This window comes from Mauremys reevesii, linkage group 3 (assembly GCF_016161935.1).
Source record: "Mauremys reevesii isolate NIE-2019 linkage group 3, ASM1616193v1, whole genome shotgun sequence".
Lineage (NCBI taxonomy): Eukaryota > Metazoa > Chordata > Testudines > Geoemydidae > Mauremys > Mauremys reevesii.
The window spans coordinates 4,787,715-4,807,368 of record NC_052625.1 but is presented as its reverse complement, the minus strand read 5'-3'; the positions used below and the strand labels follow the sequence as shown (position 1 = coordinate 4,807,368).

Genomic DNA, 19,654 nt, shown 5'->3' with positions numbered 1-19,654 from the left:
GAAAGTTTGGGGAAGGGTGATTGAAAGTTTTCCTAAAAGTTCTAAGCGGGGAGCGGTTGGCTGGGAATCTGCAGCAGGCCAAGCACGGATTTCCGAGTAAAGAGTCCGTCATTCCCCCTAAACCAACTGGCACCCAGAGAAGATCGCATGGATCATATCATCAGGCCAGGCTGGTTCCTGTTCCGCCCCAAAGACCCAGTCCAGTCTATGCCGCTTTAAAGTGAGGGGGTTGCGGTGATCCCGCGTTAGCCACAAAGTCAAACAAAAACGGTCTTCGGTTGTTGGGTTGGTTTTTTTTAAACACAGCATTTTTATTAAAATTCCTATAAAAAAATCGAAAACCTCCCCGCAGCGCCCCCCCCCCCCGGGTTTATACACAAGGATTAGCCGGAGATTTCTATGGAGATGATCCCAACATTTCTTTTCCTTCTACATTTTGTTTGCTTGTTTAGTATTTGGGGAAAGATTTGCACCCAACCAAAAGAATAAAATAAAATAAAATAAAATAAAATAAAATAAAATAAACCGCCCTGCATGTTACGCATGGCAACAATAACCACAAATATTTACAAAAAAAATAGATATCGCTAATAGTTGTCAGAATTTATACATGGCCATAAATAGGTAAAGTTTCATATAAAAAAGGGAAAGCAAATTCTCTATTTTTAAAGCGTCCTCCGCTTGTTTTCTATACGACTGACAACGGCTGCACAGCACACAAAAGTACCTTACGCAATCACAAGAGCATACTGGTGTAGTCTTATTCCTAGGGTTATTTTTATTTTTAGTTGTAGGTAGACAGGACCACTGCATGGCGCAAAAATTTCTGTAAACATGGCGCACAAAAAACACCCCCCCCCAAAAAAAGAGAAACAAATTGAACCCCCCAAAAGGAGGAAAAATAGGAGAGGGGGAAAATGCATCATCATTAATAATAATAATTAATATTCATATCCCCCCCCCGGAGGTTTGATTTTGGAGCCGCAGTCTCTTTTCTCGGCAATGTTCACCAAGTCCATTGTTGGGCCTGCACCAAATGATGCGCTGTCGGATACTGGGGGTTGCTGGCGGAGCTGTACGGGGCGTTATATTGCATATGCTGAAGCGATTGGGCGCTATAGGCGGAGAAGGGGATCCCAGCCTGGAAAGTGGCGGCGGCTAAGTCCTGAGCTTTCAGCGTGTGGCAGGGTTTGCCGTCCCTGACTAAGACGGGCACCGCTACCCGGCGTGGGGAGGGGAGAGGCGTCACTTCCATACCTTTCTCGGCCCGGGCCCGCTTCATCTTGTAGCGGTGGTTCTGGAACCAGATCTTCACCTGGGTGGGCGTGAGGCGGATGAGGCTGGCCAGGTGCTCCCGCTCGGGGGCCGACAGGTACCGCTGCTGTCGGAACCGCCTCTCCAGCTCGTAGGTCTGCGCCTTGGAGAAGAGCACCCGCCGCTTCCGCTTCTTGCCGGACTCGCCGGCGCTGGACGGCTCCTTGTCGTTGTCCGGGGACTCGTCGGCCGAGGGGTCGGGGGATTTGCTGGCGGAGTCCTGCTGGGAGTTGCCGGAGGCCAGCCCGTGCACTGCAGAAAGGCCACCAAGAGCATAAGTCAGAGGGGTGCTGCCCTGGGGGGGTCCCCGCCTGGGGGGCACCTGCGGCTCCGCTCTCTACCCTCCCCTGCTCCAGCCGGGAAACACAGCGAAATCCCCCCCTACCGTGGGGAGGCAATCTGCCGGGGGGCACCAGCTGCCCCCAAACCCCGCTTGGGCTGAGGGAGCGCGGCTTTCCCCTGAGAAAATGAACCCCGCGAGGAATAGGCAGTTACCTCCGACAATCCACCATAGCAGCAAACACTGGAGGAAAAGTAAACTGCTACACACAACACACTACTCGCATGTATGTTCCCGGTGATATAGCCACCTGCGACACACGTGTGTATATGCACAGCTATCAACATACATGAATACAGGGAGAGGAGTGTTTTATATGATATAGATTGTGAATATAAATATATCTATGTATCTATACACACATACACACTCACATTTATAATTACACACTTTTAGATACACGTAGACATTCATGTGCATGTCCACAGATCTATTCATCCGTCGGTCTGTATACACTTTACAACAGAGCCACATCGATCCGGATCACATATTCCTCACCTAATGTTGCATCTCTTTTACATCTATTGGACTTAGGACCGCAAGCGATTTGCTCTGTGTGTGTGTGCGGGGGGTGGGGTGGGGTACGTGGATTGATTTTTAAAGGATAATTTAACAGTCCCTTCATTGATCACCCACAGCCGCCCGGCCATTTAGACATTTCTGAACTGTCTACACCGAAGCGATCCAAGATTGCCACACAAGGCTCGCTCTGTTTGATTTAGCAAACTCGGTTCCTGCTATTTATAGATCGCTGGAGGTTACTTTTGCTTTTCTTTCCCTAGGCTGGGTTGGCTTCTTTCTCTCTCGTTCTAAAACAAAAACAAAAACAAAAAAACCCCATAAAAATAAAATCGCCCCTTGAGGAAATAAGAGGCTCCCCAAACCTTATTTTGATACCAATCGAGTCAAAACCAAACAAATCTCCCCCTGCGGCTAGTTTGACTCCGGAGAGCAACAACACCGTGTAAATGCCTCCCGTAATAGCGCTGAGGAAGACCTAACAGATAGGGGGGTTGATTATGATTATTATTTACGAATACACGTTACAGGCTGCGGCGCTGAAGGGATCAATCACAAGACAATGCAGGCGGCACATGGAATCAGTGTAAGTTTCACTACTCACAGGAATACTGGATGCTTTCCGTGCTGGCCAGCCATCGCGTGTAGGGATTATCACTGGTATCATAGAAAGGGTTTTTCAAAGGCAGAGTCTGAACCCCCTCCAGTGGGTTTTGCCCCAGAACTCCGGATTTCTTGGGTGGCTCCGACCCCTCGTTCTCTTCATCCGCTCCTTCAACGAGGGATCCTTCTTCATCATTGGTGTCAGGGAGGTCTAGGATGTCCTTTACAGAAAACCCCGTCTTTGTGTTGGTCAAAGACATATTCTGGCCAAATTTATGCAGGAAAGTTGAAGCACCAGTTTGTCAATCCGCTGTTGCACAAAACACACACACCCCACAAACCGCACACACCCCAGAAAGAGGGGAGGGTGTGTGTATGTGAGGGGGGGGGTAAAGAATAAAAAAAAATCACGAAGGCTGGTTTGGGGGGAGCGAGGAAAAATCAGCTGCGATATAGATAGATATTTTACAGCCTTGCTCTGCTGCGGAGGGGGAAAAAAATCACGGAGCACAAGTGGCAACTGGCTTCTGAAATAGTTTGTAACTCCAGGAAAAATGCCAAAGTGCGTTTTACTTCAGGGTCTCGTTTAAACACACGGATCTGCTGCCTGCTGCTTGGGAAAAACAAGCCATTGCTGGAGCGAGCAGTCCATATAAGGTCGGTCTCCACATATGAACCTGCAGAGAGGAGGGAAAAAAATACATTAAAAACGCCAAAGGTTGGCCACGTGTGGGCGGGTGCTAGGAGTCAAGTGGATGAAGACAGTGTTTGCCGATGTGAAATTGCGGGGTTTGGGGGAGATTGGAGTCTCCACCATTGGTTCTGTAGCACATGATGAGTAGTATAACGTGTCAATTAATTACAAAGATAGGGAGGGCCTTTCTACGGGGTATTTACATACAAAGGAGCTCCAAGGAGCCTGATATTCCACACACTTGAAAGTACGTTTTAAACAAATTGCTTCGAAAAAAAAAAAAGGTTTTCATTCATTGTCACTCTCCACTGATGTAAACTGCTTTGCAGCAGGCTGGAAAATTGACTCTTTGCAGCGAGCGACGTTAAAAGGAAATCTATTCAAATTATTGGTTGTTACCTAAACAAGATGGCAAGAGACCAACCTATGCAAACCTCCTAGGTCAATATTTTGGTTGAGGCTTAAGGCTGAGTACTATAAATTAAACAGCAAGTAATTGATTCTAGTTTGCTTCGAAATCAACCGAACTGGCAATACATGTAATCAATCGGTACCCAGACAGGCGCGGACGATTTCGGCGTGTTGTTTGCAGAGAACTAATTTATTTCTCTCTCTCTCTCTCTCTTCTCCCCAGAAAGATCACTTGCTAATTTGGACGGATGTGCAGCGTTTAGAAGTAGGACTTAGAAAGGGAATGCAGCCAGATGTTTAATTTGGGGGCTGAATTTGGAGGGTTGTTTTTAATAAGGCATTTAATAAGTGGATCTCTCTCCCAGCCATTTGCAGACACACATATTATAGAGGCGTATGAATAGCGGCCTCCGCGTTTTGAAAATCCGCCTTTAAAAATAGCAACGCTAAATAACACCCATCTATCCCTCCGTCTATAATACTTTCTCATGGCCGCTTTATTTCATATTTCACTCCTCCCCACGCCTGAAATGCCCCCGGGCGCCCCGATTCCACGCGGGACATAGGAAACGGAGCTAAGAGAAGCCGTTTTAGCCAATTCCCCATAGGCGCATTCCCCACCTCTCCAGTCCACACGGCTGTGCGCCACTTTTCCGCTCGCTTCGCTCCGCGCTAGCGCAGGATTTGGTTCAGTTGGGAGGGGTTAATGGTCCGGAGCCCCGCCTTGGGTCTGTGCTGAGGGTCCTATTCTAAGTGAACTATGCCAGTGCGCCTCCCCCGACCCCCTCCCTGCAGCTCCCTGGGACAGACACCGCGCCCGATTGTTTCGCTCTTGTGATATTTGGGTGGGTTTTCGGGTGTGCTACAGGTTTGGACGAGCCAACTCGATGCCACGATCCTGGAGGAGTCCTGCCCTTTAAAGGGATCACTGTGGGGGAGTTTTCGAGGTGGGGGGATTGAAGATGGGGAGTTAAATGCGAGATTTGCACCCCCCCGGATTTCCTCCCTCCTCCCCACCCTTTTGGGGATGAGCAGAGGATAGAGGTTGCCTTGACTTTCCCTCCCAAGAACTGGGCATGTTTCAAGGAGGTGCTGGGGGAGAGACCGCAGCGCGAGTGATTATTGTTGATCAGTTTGTTTTGCTGTCCTCACCCTGCCTCCCATCCAGTATGTGATGTGGGTGACAATGCCTTAGGGTTTTAGCAAGGCCCTGAGCGCATCATGGGTGGTCGGACCCCGGCAAACACAAATACAAACCGATTGCTAAGCTGCGGACAATGGGCGAAATGTAGACAAATGTCCGGCTTCTGTTGGAAGCTTTTGTCCGAGCTCAGTTTTTGCATTTATTTCAGGGGCGAAATAATACATGATTGACGCCCTCTTTCAATGGGTTCTAACTGTTTGGAATAAATCGGAGGTTGTTGCTAGTTGTCATGGCATTCAACTGCTTTCAATGGACTATCTCTTCATTCATTTCTGAATCCGTCCACAATATTAAGGAAACTCCTTCATGTTGATGCTCACTGACTCTTCTTTCCTTTGCAGTCGAGGCGGTTCCCCCCCACCCCCCGGGTCTCTTTTTTAATTTTGAAAAAAAAAATTGAATCCAGGACTCCCCCTGTATTTATTGCTTGGTCACTTTCCTTAGCCACCTAGGAAGCGCAGTAAAACAAACAAAGTGAGAGGATTGTGTGTGTGTGAAAATTGTGTCGTTCACAACACCAATAACAACAGCACTGTGGACCCAACAGCTACGACTCAATAAAAGAAACCACCTCAGATAATAAGCCACCCGTGCAAGAATTCCAGCCACCACGACAGCGCAGGACTTGTCGGGGTCTCTTTCTGGCAAAGAAAACAAAACCGCAGGTGGACGATGAATTACCAGCACAATATTTGTAGTGTAGCAGAGCGCTGCAAAGTTTTCTGGTGCGTGGGGGGAGGCAGATACATGTATTGTAGAGAATTGCCTCTGGGGAAGACTAAACAATTGAAAGTGGGCACGCTAAGCACAGATTTCTAATAGGGAAATCAGGAGTAAATGGGACCTGTGAGATTTGATCGATATGAAACCAGCGAAACAACACACACTCACCCACTCACTCTGGGATGAACTTGTTGTCTCGGTTCCCGCAGACCACCTGATAGGTAAATATTTCCCGAAGGGAAAACCAGGGCTCCTGGGCCATTAATCAGGCTGCAGCTAGCCAAGCACACACCGGCTGAACAGCACCCTTGGGCTGCGACCAGCTAGCCTCCTTTGCACACAAAGACCTGCCATAAGTCAAGATTTTGTCCCTCACCCCCACCTCCATCTTGAACGCTTGGTCCCGCTTAGAAACACGGCTCTGGACAAGTTCCCACAACTATGGTGGAATCACGTGAGTAAAAAAAAAAAAAATCAAGCCCAGTTTCCCGATGGTTTAACAAGGTCAGTTTCATGCTCGAAGGGGGCTGGAATGAGCTTCTGTTAATCCGCGTTCTCTGCCCGTCTCCCCCTCGCCCTCTCTTCGGGGTGTCCATTTTCCTGCTTTGAAGTGCCCGCGTCCAAACCTAATTGTGTGGCGCAGTCATTTGCCACGACCAGCTCAACTTCAGAGAACCCCCTTTTTTTGAGACGTAGAAGCAAGCTCCCCCGAGAGAGAAGCCCCTTGTTTCAGAGACCAGAACTGGCTTTAGTGAGGGCACAAAGGGGGGGATCGCTTGTCCCCCCTCGACAGAAGAGCCCCTGGCCGACACAACAGGTGTGAGGTCCTTCGGAGTAAGGTTTCCAGATGATGATGTGGTGATGAAATGGACCCACGCAGCACGGTGGTGGATTCTCTGTTAAGAGAACTATCGCCTAGATCAATGTAGGAGCTCCACGGAAGGGATATTTAAAGACAGCCTTTCCCAGCTGCGGTTTAATAACTGTGTGGACGCTTGATCCGCATTGCATCTGCTTCTAAGCTTTCTCGGTTTGCTGTCGCTTCCCTTGTCCGATGTTTGTAAATAGGCCCCCCCCGAATTTCTTACTCTTTGCTCCCCTTTAACGGGACCCTTCCTTTGCCCTCTTCCCCATTATATTTTGTTCGGATCCTACTCCGATTCCAGGTGAGAGGGCCAGGCAGTGTGAAAGGCCAGGGTGCAGAGGGAGGACATGATGGACGCAGGGAGACCTGTGCGAGAGAAGTCCCCCAGTTGAGTGTTTCGCCTAAGCAGGAATTGTGTTTCTAAATAGCGGTTGGCTCATTTCTGGGATTTTTAATGATCAGATTTAGGATTGACACTGGCGCGACAGAGGCATTTCAGGGCGATCACATCAATATCTAGACTCTCCAAGACCTCCCTTATCCGTGTCCTGTTGGCATTAGTAGCATGAGTAACTTGGGGAGGCCACTTACAATATCATCTCTACTGATTCAGAGTAAATCGATCAGCAAATCCTAACAAAAATAAATAAATAAAATCCCGGGATAGACACAGACACACACCCCCTCGCAAAGCGTCAGTCAAACTGCCTTGCAGCAAAGCCTTCGGCTAACCCTGAAAACCCGAGCGAGCGCTGACCCCGCTGTTCAAAAATGCTGGAATGCTCCTCCAGCCAGACCCTGCTGAATTTAAGCCCCGGAATTACAGGGTGGAGGGGTTATTTGAACAACCGAGCAAGAGGCTGAGGAGGAGAGGTGCGTGTACACAGGATAAGTGGCGGCACTTCAGCACAAGTGCCCTCTAGGAGTGGGGAAGTGTTTACCTGTTTACTTTTACAGGTAGCTCAAACACGAGGCATCTTGCCTTTTTCACTCGTTTCTGGAATGCGGGCCCCTCCAGAAGGCAGCATCGACAGCATTAGCTGCAGCCGGGGAGGGCAGGAGGGGCGAAAAGCCACCGCTCTCAAATGAACGCTGCCGCGCTCCGAACACACTGGCTCTGGGGCCCTGCGCCCTGGCAAGGCAGGTGCCACTTCCAGGCGGAATTCCTGGCACAGGGCACGTGTGAACGGCGAGCCGGGACCGTGGCAAGGGCTGCGTGGTAAAACGTGGTTCCCCATCTGTCAGACCGCTCAGCCTGCTCAATATCTGCTCCCCCACTAGCCCAGGACAAGGCAGCACATCCTGGGTCTATTATCTAGAGCCAGCAACAGAGGTGGCTTGGATTAAAGTGTAGAGAGACCTTTATACTGTAGCAGGCGAGGAACGGCCCAGTTAAAACAACTACTTGGCCTTGGTATTACAGCGCCGAATGAAACGACATACATTCGTTTGGCTAGTGGTCAGAAGGGTTTCCCGTCATCACAAAGTACAAGGTCTTTCCATTTATTTTAAGCCCCTAATTTGTTTGACTTCATTTTCTCCTCGTGAATGAAAAGGTGTTTAACAGAAGTCCCTTTTTTCTCCCCGTACAGTATGTGGGGCTGACCTCTGACCCATCACAACATCCCATCTCAGATAACAGCCTTCAAGTGGATTAGTTTATTGTTTGATTAGAGCAAAGGTGCAAGAAATTGTTTTCATTCACTCCAGACAAACAAAACATATTGCACCTTAACGCTCTGGTGAGGATTAGTGAAGCTGACACAAAGCCTTTGTTCGGGGAGAAGGTTTATTTTATCTTTGGTTTGATACTCTTAGATAGAAGACACTTGAAATCAATGGGGAAGGGAAAATATAGCCCCGTCTACTTCTGATAATTGTTATGAAGAGATTCACCTTCGAAACGTGCCAGGAAACAATACAGGCTTTGTTTTATAATGTTGCAGGGGGAAAAGGAGAGATGCATCCCTAAGAGGTGTCATCTTTTGTTGCTGATTAAAAAAAATGTAACATACAAGAGCTCTTCCCTTGAATAGACAACTTAAAACCGCAGAGCTTCGGAGCCAGAATTTTATAGCCGTATTATATATCTAAGCACACATTCACCTATGCACAAAACCCACATTGAGATGGGCGCGTTATTTCACTTGACACCCGTATTTCTGGTTATGTTTTGCAAAGCACTTTGCAAGGTCTGGGGCACTCAAGGGAGCGAACAATAACAGCTCCTAAAACTCAAGTCTAAGCAACAAGGAAGGCGGCCGAAATAAGGACCTGCCCATGTGAAATCCTTGCTTGGAGGTTTAACAAATATCAGTGTTTTCCTTTGCCTCTGAGACTGTGGAATAACAGAGCATCACAACCCCTTAAACTGATTAAAAAAGGCTTCATTGACGATAACGAGGAAGGGTTAATGTTTCTGATGGGGACATTTCCTTCTCTTTTCATGGCGGGAGAAATTGCGGCAGCAAAGACTTTACCCGTGTTTTAAGCATAGAAAAATACGCTCTGATCTACCACAGCTCGTATTAACCCTACTCTGGGAAGGAGTCAGAGAAATCTGCTCTCCAGGCAGTGAAAATGCAATCGGCCCTTGCCTTTCTCACAGAGAAACAATTAAATCGTGGTCAGGACATAGGAATCTAAATGAGCTTTTCCTGATTATGATTATTCTTTGTTTTTTTTCCCTCCCTCAAGCCCCAGCTACGATAACATATTCTCAATTCGCCATCAAACCCCCCCGAGTGGTGAAATTGGAATAGAAATTAGTTTTTTTTCCCCCGTGGGCTAATCGGTCACATTGTGGGTTATGTCAGACCCGGGGGCACATGTTAGGACTTTGATAAATGCACTTTAATGAGATCTTTGAAATATTTTGCCAGTCCAAATCACAGAACACACAAACGCCTGGCAGGGTGTTCCCGCAACTCACGGAAGCGGGAAGCCGGGAGATTTGTGCTTTGCGTGGCTTGCGACGCTGGGAACCAGCTAGTTGCGGATTTTTTCTGTACAAGCTTTAAGTCTGGCCCGGGGCGTATCCTTTCCGTTCCAGTCTATTATAACTGTTTTCTTTGTAAGCCAAATGTTTGGTCCCCCCAGGCAAACCCTTCAGCTTTATTCGTTCGCATCTTTCTAATGATGAAACGTGTCCCAATGAGATTAAGCGTGGCCAGCCTGTCTCAGAAGTGTCCTTCTTCCAAAGGGGGAAAAAACCCAACTCTGTTTGATAAGGACAATTTGAATGCAGGAAAATTATAATTTCTTTATGAAATCCGGCGCTGAAAGCACTCGCTTATCTGAATTTACTTCGCGTATCTCTAGCCAGTAGGTAGGACTTTTTTTTTTTAAAAGCGAGTCATTGATAATGATTTTTTAAAAAAATGTATATTTCAAGCTTAAAAGGATGGACTAATTTTGAAAGTGAAATTGATTTGAGGCACAGTAAACGGAGCTCTTCGCTCCTGTTGAGTCTGGAAAGGAAAGGGAGGGGGGATTTGCGATTTTTAAATCGATTGCTCACACCGATTGATTGGAAAACCCAGCTCCGAGGCAGAGGTGAGCTGCAGACCCTAACAACCAGCCACAACGACTCTGGTGCTCTGGGATGCAAACGCGAGGGTTAACCCTGGACCAACGCGTCTCGTTAAGTGAGCAAGGTGAAATCCCAGACACTCCGCGCAAATTGTTACTTTTGAACCATTCCTGATCCTCTGGCGGACTCTACTGACTCAAGCGAGAAATGTCCCAGCGGCACAAGGAAGGGAGCTGTAACCTACCAGCTTCCCTTTCCTTCCCAGGAAACCCACAGCCACAGCCCAAGACCTTTCACAGAACAAACCCACCCAGCCGCCCTGTGGTACGGGCTTTGCTGCGTAAAGGAAAAAAGAATAAGCGACCCCCTCCCCCGCCCCGTCAGCAACTAGGGTTGTGAAATCACCCACCCACGTTGAGTAATTGAGTGGAGGGGGGTGTCTGTGGGGAGGGGGGTTCTCATCTCTCGAGTGTCTAGAGCAGGCAGGTAATAAATGACCCGAGGAGGTTCAGGGCTGGAGCGAAAGCAATCGCCAGCCGGAGCGCTTTGGATCGCTGCCTTCCCCTCCTCCAGCGGGTCCCTCTTGCAGCCCCGGCACTGGTGCCCCAGGACAAACGCTTCTTGCGGGCAGCTGAAGCAAGACCTGAGCGCAGCCCGACGTCTCCTTCTCGCAGAGGGTGAGACTGACCCCGACACACTGCACCCCCCTCACCGGGGCTGGGCAGCCTTCCCCACCCCCATCCCCGGCCACGCCACCTCCGCCCCCCTCTTTCGCGGAATTCACAAGCAGCTGCTCACCTTTGCGCTGCGCAGGCCCAGGTAAAACTTTAACCGGCTCTGTGCGTGGGAAGGGGGCGGCGTGAAAGCGGCGGGGCTCGGGTACAAACCGCTAGTGCGCCATCCTCTGCCCCCAGCCGCAGAACCCCCCTTCCCCACCTGCTGCATCCGGGCCAGGAGAGATCAGCGTCCGTTTGTACAAGATCTGGGGAAGGGGAGGAAACTCCCCCCCCCACAAAAAAAGCTCTTGGGAAGCCAGATAGCACCTTGCTCCCCGTGATCCAGCTTGGGGGACCCGCGGCGAGTTCCCCCCCCCACACCTCGTTTGGAGGACCCAGTGCCCCTGGAACAGCGATGTCTGTCCGCCCAGCTCCCCCTCCACCTGTCCGTCCCTCCCGCCCGCCATCCGTCCATCTCGCCAGACAGCCACGTAGTCACCTCTCCCCGCAGCCAGCCACCTCCGCTGTCCGTGTAGACGCATCTGTTCCTCCCAGTTCGCTCTGCCTTTCACGGAACGACCCCCCCTCCATTTTCTATACTTCGGGGCGCTGCCTAGACCCCCCTAAAGTTACATCCAGCAGCCCCCCCATGCTCCTCCCCGCCCCTGCAGGTAACCCGGCTCCCTCGCCCGCCCCAGGGCCGGGGGAAGCGCACAGCGGCTCACCTGGAGCGAGCCGGGAGCGGCTCTGCGGTGGGCGAGGCGCTGGCGAGCTCCGAAGGCGCCTGTCTGCTGCGCCGGGGCCTGCGGGGGCCGCTTTATATAGCCACGCGCGACGCCCCGGCTCCAATGCCCCTCACATTGTCTCCGGCGGCGCTTCGCAGGGCCGGCCCCGTGGCCGCTCGCCCGGCGCTCCCCCTCTGCGCCTTGCCCCGCGCTGTTTGTTTTCCTCCGCGGCGCGTGACGCGCGAGGCGAAATATTGGCCATATGGCCGGCGGTCATAAATTGGGGAGAAGCGCAAACACGCCGGTTCCTGGAAGGCTCGGCTGCTCCCAGCCGGCGGAATCGTGCCCGGCCTCCCAGGCAGGCCCCTTCGCACCCGGCTCCCCGCAGAGCCGGCCTTCCCCAGCTCCGTTCCCCCCGGCCCCACTCCCCACCTTGCATGTGGCACCCAAGCCGGGTGCGGTGCAATGTCCAACTCTCCCCCACCGCCCTCCCTCCAGCCCTCCATAAATCGCTCTGTAGCTAAGACGCCGTAAAAACCAAAGAGCCAGATGTGGCACGTTATTTATGTGTGAAAGCCCGTTTACATTAGATAGGCTGATCCAAGCTTTGATAGCACCGGGCTTGCGAGAGATTAGAGCCGGCTTTTCCACCGGCGGCCCCAGCTGCAGCTCGGTGTTCTTTTTTGGGGGGGGGGGAAGAGGTGGGTGAGGGGTCGTGGCTGAGTTTCCCTGGAGCCCAGGAATGAAAAGTGACCTTCCCTTGCAATAGCCGCGTGCAAAAGGTAGAAGATGATAGTGGGTGTGGGTGCTGACCAGAGGGGCTTTCACGACTGGGATCTCTCCTATCCCACCCCCTTCAGTAAATAATTTTGCTCCTTCTTTTTGCACATCAAGGGGCTAGATCCAAAAATCAACTGCCCCCCACGCATTTATCCTGCCACCCTTCCTCACCCTGAGTAGCATCTTACTCCGGGAGTAGCCCCCTCCCTCTGAAATCAGTGGAGTAAAAACAAGGAGTCTTCTTTGTGGCACTAACACATTGATTTGGGCATAAGCTTTCATGGGCTAAAACCCACTTACTGCGTCGTCAACAAGAGCCAGTGTGACAGAATCAAGCCCATGAGTTTGTTTGTTTTTTTCTTTTTTTAAATCCAAGAGTCTAAAACTACAATTCACCCTTCCCTCCGGCCACACTCTGTAAACTTGATGAGCCAGATTGTGACCCCCAGGAGTGAGCAGTCACTCACCTGAGAGCGCTCACTCGTGGGACTATGGCCTTCCTCTGTCCCACATCGGATTTTGCTGTGACTTTATTGAAACCAAATTCCCTCCCCTCCCTTCATTTTTTAAAAAACTCCAGCCAGATCCTTGCCTTCTCTTGGAAAAGCTCCAACCTCGAGGACAGGGGTCCTCAACCTGTTTCTCTCTGAAATCCCCTCCAGCATACTATAAAAACTCCACGACCTGTGTGTGCCACAATAACTGGGTTTCTGCATATAAAAGCCAGGGCATTAGCGGGGTAGCGACCAGGGCATCTGCCTGGGGCCCCATGCCCGTGAAGCTACATTGCTCAGGCTTTGGTTTCAGCCCCAGGTGATGTAGCTCAGGGCCCTAGGTGTCAGCCCCGGGTGGTGGGGCTTCAGCTTTCTAACCTGGCCCTGGCAAGTCGAACACTGGCCCTGCTTGGCAGCCCTCCTGAAACCTGCTCACGGCCCCCCAAGGGGCCCCAGACCCCTGGCTGAGAACCACTGTTCTAGGATACATGTTCCTTAGCTAAACATGCTTCCTTTAAGGTTACCCAACACTTCCCAGTATAAGACCCTGTTTTTAATTACTTATAACGTTGTCAAACTTCAACTATTTGAGTGGCAGTTTTCCATGCCGGGTGTCTGCCTCAGGCTGAATTCTTTAAGGGGGAAAGTTTCGGTGAAAATGGTCCAGCCATTTCTGAGAAAAAGAGTAGCGAAGAATGCCTTGTTTTGCCCCTGTTCAAAGAATTCTTCCAGCTGTTTCATTGAGAAGCTCTTGGGCCTCCATGCTTTGGAGCAGGGATTTAGCATTTGGGAGGAGGGGTGCCAGGGTGTAAGAGATGTGTCTTGTGCCCTCCCTATGAAGAACAGCCCACATTTGGAAAAATCTCAGTTTCCACTTGCTCGGTAGAGACGGGTTAGAATCTGGGAGCTAAATTCTCTGAAGATTCTGTCTGCACTGAGCATGCTCCAGCCCAGAGCTGCAGAGGCTGAGCAGCATTTTCTCTGATGAACACAGGATCCGAGAGCAGGGAGACAGTCCAGCCTATGCTTTAGTGCTCTCCCTGTTGGTGGCCAGGCAGCATGCAGGAGGAGGCAGAAGGGACCAGAGCCAGACTGGAGGGGTGTGGGAGGGCATCAGAGAGTTGAGTTGGACAAGGATCTGGGGTGGGGGGGGGGGGGGAGGAGCCTGGGCCTGCAAGCTGGGAGTGGGGATGAAGACTGGGACTGGTTGATCAGGGAGACTAGCACAAGGAGCTGGGGTGGGGGCAGGAACTGGACTGGGACAGGCTGGTGGAAACAGAGGCAGAAGCGTCTGTGATCCCAAGAGCCCACTTCCCTGTTGAAAACTTGGAGCAGAGATTTCTAAGACTCAGCATGTGCTGTCAGCAAATATCTGTGAACCCACCGCCAAAGGGTGTGTCTCACCCTCCTCTAGCGCTTGCCCACATATAAGATGACAACCTACTTCTGCTACCTGCGTTCATTGGAGTGGCAGAAGTCGGTCCTGTGGATGGAACGGTTCCAACAGTGCTGCTGAGCCGTCTGGGTGCCAATGTGATTCCACATGACAGACTTTCTGGGTTGTCAGACTGTATCATGTATATGCACGGGGGCGGGGGGGCAAATGAAAGTTGCACAGCAGTCTGAATTCTGGCATTTCCTAAAGCTGACTTTGCACCCTTACTGTTCTTGTAACGTCGTTTTGGAGTCAATCAATATTTGACAAACTAGAATGATAAAGGGATTCTATTTCCCAGTAGAAACAATAGCAAAAGAGATTTTTGAAAGACCCAGAAAGAAAACAACCCCCGTATTCGTTTAATAAATGCACTTAGGTAACATCTACAAGTGGGAAGAAGATGTGTTTGGAGCAGGAAAAGTAGACAATTCAACAGGTGCAAAACAAAACAAAACAAAAACCTGCTATAAAAAACACCTTTTAACCTTAGGTTCTGAATACAAACAACACCTTTCCAATTGCTGGTTACCTCCTGGCTCTTCACAATGCACTAAGAAACCTTTAATTACTGCTGTAAAATCTCATGCAATAGTAAGCCCAGCAGTGGTGGTTGATCTTGAAATGGTTACTACTGTACTTCACACTTCCTCTCGCAAATTAAGTCTTTATCTGTTGTTAAAAATGGGTTACCCAGAGGCTTTATTGAAGGGTGTATTTCACAGGTGGGCATAGACTTTCTGTTGTTTGTTTGTGTGATCCACATGGAGATGTTGCTTCATGTCAGAAAGGGCCAGATTCAGATACCATTACTCCGGCTGAGTAGCAGCTTACTCCATAAGTAGCTCCATTAACTTGAATGGGCGTACTCAGCAAAGGCTGCATACCAGGTGTATAATAGGTGGTTGCAGCACACAGTTTAAGAGAAGGTGTGGACAAATGGGAGAGAATCCAGAGGAGAGCATCCACAGTGATCAAGGGTTTAGAAAACCCGACCTATGAGGAAAGGTTAAACAAACGGGCCATGTCTGATCTGGGGAACAGAAGGCTGTGGGAAGGCCTTATAACAGCCCTTGTATATGGTAAGGCCTGTTATACAGAGGACTGTGATCAATTGTTCTCTATGTCCACTGAAGGTAGGACAAGAAGCAATGGGCTTAATCTGCAGCCAGGGGGATTTAGGTTAGATATGAGGAAAAACTTTCCAAGGGCGGTTGTGGAATCCCCCTCGGAGGAGGTTTTTAAGAACAGGTTGGACTTGATGCAGGGGGCTGGACTTGATGACCTCTCAAGATCCCTTCTGGCTAGGCCTGATGCAGTTAGGCCTCTGGGAGGGGGCGGAGTCAATGCTCCTCCCACTTCCTGTCCCCTCCTGACAACCGTCATGAATGGGGGATGTAGCAACTCTGTGGTGCCTTCTTCCCCCTTGGGCTCCGGAAGCATTGGAATGGCAAATGGACCCCAGGGAGCATCCAGTGGGAATAAGCCAAGTGAATAAGATTGGCAAAATCTGGCCCAAAATACTAGTAACGTGAATAAGGATATGGGACTACTAGTAGAGGGAGGTGTTACTCTGGCTGTGTGTGTGTGTGGTGGGGGGGAGGGGTGTGTCCACACCTGCCCGATGAGTTGGAAGACCAGTAGAGTAAGAAGGAATAAAGATGAAGATCCCAACTTTCCATGGAGAGGCTTAGACTCCCCGTAGGTCCTTCTCCCATTTCAGCTCTGACCGCCCCTTACTTGCCGTCTCTCCTAGAGCTGCTCACTTGGTCCTTGGTGGCTTTACAGAAGATACAAAATAACTCATACTTCTGAGTTTCGTTAGGTGTTAAGCCCGGAGGGAGTTGTCTGGTTATTATTTGTGCTGTCTCACCTCTGTCAGATATGGTCCCTCTCACCACAGTATGTGGGCATCTCACTATCTCTAAGTGTTACCCGGGTGAGATGGGGCTATGCTCTGATGCCCATTTTACAGATGGGAAACTGAAATATGGAGATTAAGGGCCAGATTTTCAAAGGCACCCAAGTACTTCTGAAAATCCCTCTAGGCACCTACCTGTATCTGTAGCTGCCTAAAATCTGGCTTTAGTGATATGCCTAAGGTTACATTGGAAGTCTGTGTAGAGGACAGATTTGAACCCAGCTTTCCAAAGTCCGAGAGGAGGCCCCCAACCATAGGACCACCTTTCCACTCAACTTTCAGTCAAGCTTGCAGGGGTATCCCTGGCATTGTGAGACTCCTTGAAATGAAAGATCCCAGGCCCATTAATCCACTAGGATGTGACATAAATACAGGATTTTCTTGTGTGACAGCTTGTGCCCCAGTAAGACAAAAACCACGCTGCTCATTTCCATGGGCAAAACACAGCAACACTAAGGAATTTAAGGGGATGAAAATCACAGATCAGGTGAATACATTGGAAAGTATATAGAACAATGTACTTGCCATTATGTTCTGACACTTCACATTTCTGTGAAGAATAAAATGGGCACATTCTCGTTAGCTCTGTGGAGCATCAGGTGTGAGCAAATAACAGCATAGACAATTGCCAAGCTGAGCTCTGAGGTGGGTTACAGAGTACCATGGCATACGGCTTTCCAGCACTTCCAGGAAGTGAGAGCTCTATCACACACTTGCTTTTGGACATTGATGTGCTCCCTTGGCAGTTCAACAACATAAACTAGCAACGAGGGGAAGTGAAATTTATGTGTGCAGCGGCTAAAGGCCTAATCCAGGAAGGCATTTAAGCATGTGAGAAATCCTTCAGTGCAACTACTCACGCGCCTAAAGTGAAACACGTGCTTCACTTTACTGCCTTTTTCATAGGAGTTTGCAAAGTGCCTAACACAACGGGTTCCTGATCCCTGATCAGGGCCCTTCAGCACTACCCTAATGCAAATAACAATACCTTTCCGTTCACTAACATGCATGCCACATGCTGCGGCCCCTTCTACACGTGGGAGCAGATTTTCTGTCTTGGTCCACTTCCTTTGCAATGCTCAGGTGGCACAAAGGAGATGCCACTGCTTGCAAGTCCTTTGCTGGGATTCCCACAGGCAGGGGAGACTGCAGCAGGTGTAGTCAGCAGAGCCAGCATCTATGTTTGGGGCAGGGGGAGGTTTAAGGGTGAAATGGGAAGCTGCAGGAACCTGATGTGCTCCTGCAATGCTCCTCAGGGCCGATCTACCAGCTGGTGCATGTAAGAGCAACCCTAAGCTGCTCAACACTATGATTGAGGCTAAGAAGAAAACCAGGGCACCAGAGCCAGGTCCCTGATGGCCTCTTCCTTCTGCCAATGTTCCTACCATGCAGTCAGGTCCGGTGCATGGCTGAACCATAGTTAGTTCAGTGATCAGAAGCATCTTGACTGTCTGATGTTAAAATCATTGCTGGGTTATATTGCTCTCTGAGCGATGAGTGTATAAACTCATGCAACACACATCTTACCTCGTTGTACTACATACTTTGGACTCAGATGTTTTACGTAAATACTGGCGCCAATCCGGCACCTTGAATGAACAAAATGTGCTGTCACCCAGGCCCAGCTATGGGGGATCCAGGCCCATAGCTGGGAGAGTTGAGGGGCTTTGTCCCACCCGTTCTTCCCCACTGGCCCCTCATGCATCTCTGGCCTCTGTCACAATGGCCTCAAGCTCCCCTGCTGTGTTGGTTAGTACAGCTGCCTCTTTATCACCTGGCTGGCTCATAACCTGAGCCCCAGGGGGCTGAGAATACTGATAGCAGCAGCACTCAGAGGATGGGAAACCAGTGCCGAATCAATAGCCTAATGGAGAACAGAGTGAGGACAATAATTCAGTGCTGATTCCCCTTCAGACACAGGCTCTGTGCTGCTGCCCTCAGTGACCTGGGGGGCGAGCAAAGTAAAGATCTGCCAGTCTGTCCTCGGAGCGGAAAAGAGGTGCATCCAAATGTGGTTCTTTCTTCGTGTTCCATCCCAAGCCGGCCGCAGCAGATAGGCCCACACAGGGGGAAAAGAAAGACCAGTGCCCACGCAGGGGATGTCAAGAGGAACGTGGCCTTCACGGTTGACCAGCTGATGTGCGGTTATCCAGGGGCAGGGTAAGGCGAGAGCAAGGTTTGGGTGGAAGGCAAATGGCTCAGGGATGGAAGGAAACGGAGAGCAGGTGGCTTCGACCGAGTCCTCATTGAAACAAAAACTCTTGCTCATGCCCATAATCAAGTGGGAGGCCACCCCTCTTGGCAAACAAGCTGCTGACAAGGACACTTCATTAGCAATTATTCTAATCTGCCCCAGGGAAATACAGGGTATCTAGTGACAGCCTAGCACCTTGCGCAGCTCTGTGTGTGTGATGTGACATGGGGTGGGAGTCTGTGTGAGTGAAGACCTCCTACGGGGTTGAAGGACCCTCTCCCTAGGAAATAAAACCCAACCAACAGACACTCGGTGCAAGCGGTTCCATTCTAGGGGGTGGTGGCAAAAATGTCCTAAGGAAGTATTTCAGGGATAATTGTGACCGTATACAATGGGTGACTCCATATCTGATTTAGTGATGGGATTGTAACAAAAACTCTTGCAAATCCCTTTCCCACAAATCTCTGACATATGGACTTCCATTCATTCACTCAATTGTGGTCAAATATGAAAATAAGGAAACAAGAACAATAGGAAAAATAGTTGTCCTATTTATTTCAATAAACATACAACAGTGTGCAAAAATTATGGAGTGTTGCCCCTCTGCTGAGCTGTAACAGATGGCAGGGCCTTGCAGCAGCCATACAGTCCACGTATGTCCTTAATGTAACTTGTTTATTTACACTGTACGCATCAGTCCTGGAACAGACGTGGTCAGAAACGGCACACTGGCTTCCGCAATCTCAGCTCAAACACTGCTGCCCAGTTCCCAGGGAGCAACTCAGACTCAAGAGCTGGCTTTGGCAGAGAGCAAGCATCTTTGCTGCTTGCCACAGCTCCCCCCACAAGAAAGCACATCACAAAGCTGACAACAAGGTAACATTTTAAAAAAGTGTTTGCGCCAAGAAAAGAAGTTGTAAGACTATGTGTAAAGCACACCCTGGGGATTCCTGCCATAGCAGTACATTCTTTACCTATTATCATCAGAATTAATTCCTCTTTGTTCTTTGCCGTTCATAAGGTGATCAGTCTTGGCCATTATTTTTAAAGCTGGGTGCCTAACTAAGTGAGCTGATTTTCAGAGCTGCTGAGCACCCAACAGCTCCCACTGACCACAAGACACATAGAATGAGTACACCGAGAGCTGTGGGTACTTAACACACAGACGGCAGCAGGTGGCCTGT

General features: G+C 49.9%; 1 protein-coding gene across 1 annotated transcript; it reads right to left on the bottom strand.

Moving 5' to 3' along the window:
- Positions 1-507: 507 nt before the first annotated feature.
- Positions 508-3,440, bottom strand: NKX2-2 (NK2 homeobox 2). Its single transcript, XM_039531882.1, has 2 exons — positions 2,778-3,440; positions 508-1,566 (listed from the first exon to the last, which is right to left on the bottom strand). The coding sequence occupies exons 1-2, from the start codon at positions 3,034-3,036 to the stop codon at positions 1,007-1,009; spliced, it is 819 nt and encodes a 272-aa protein (XP_039387816.1). The 5' UTR covers positions 3,037-3,440; the 3' UTR covers positions 508-1,006.
- Between the last annotated feature and the right edge of the window lie 16,214 nt (positions 3,441-19,654).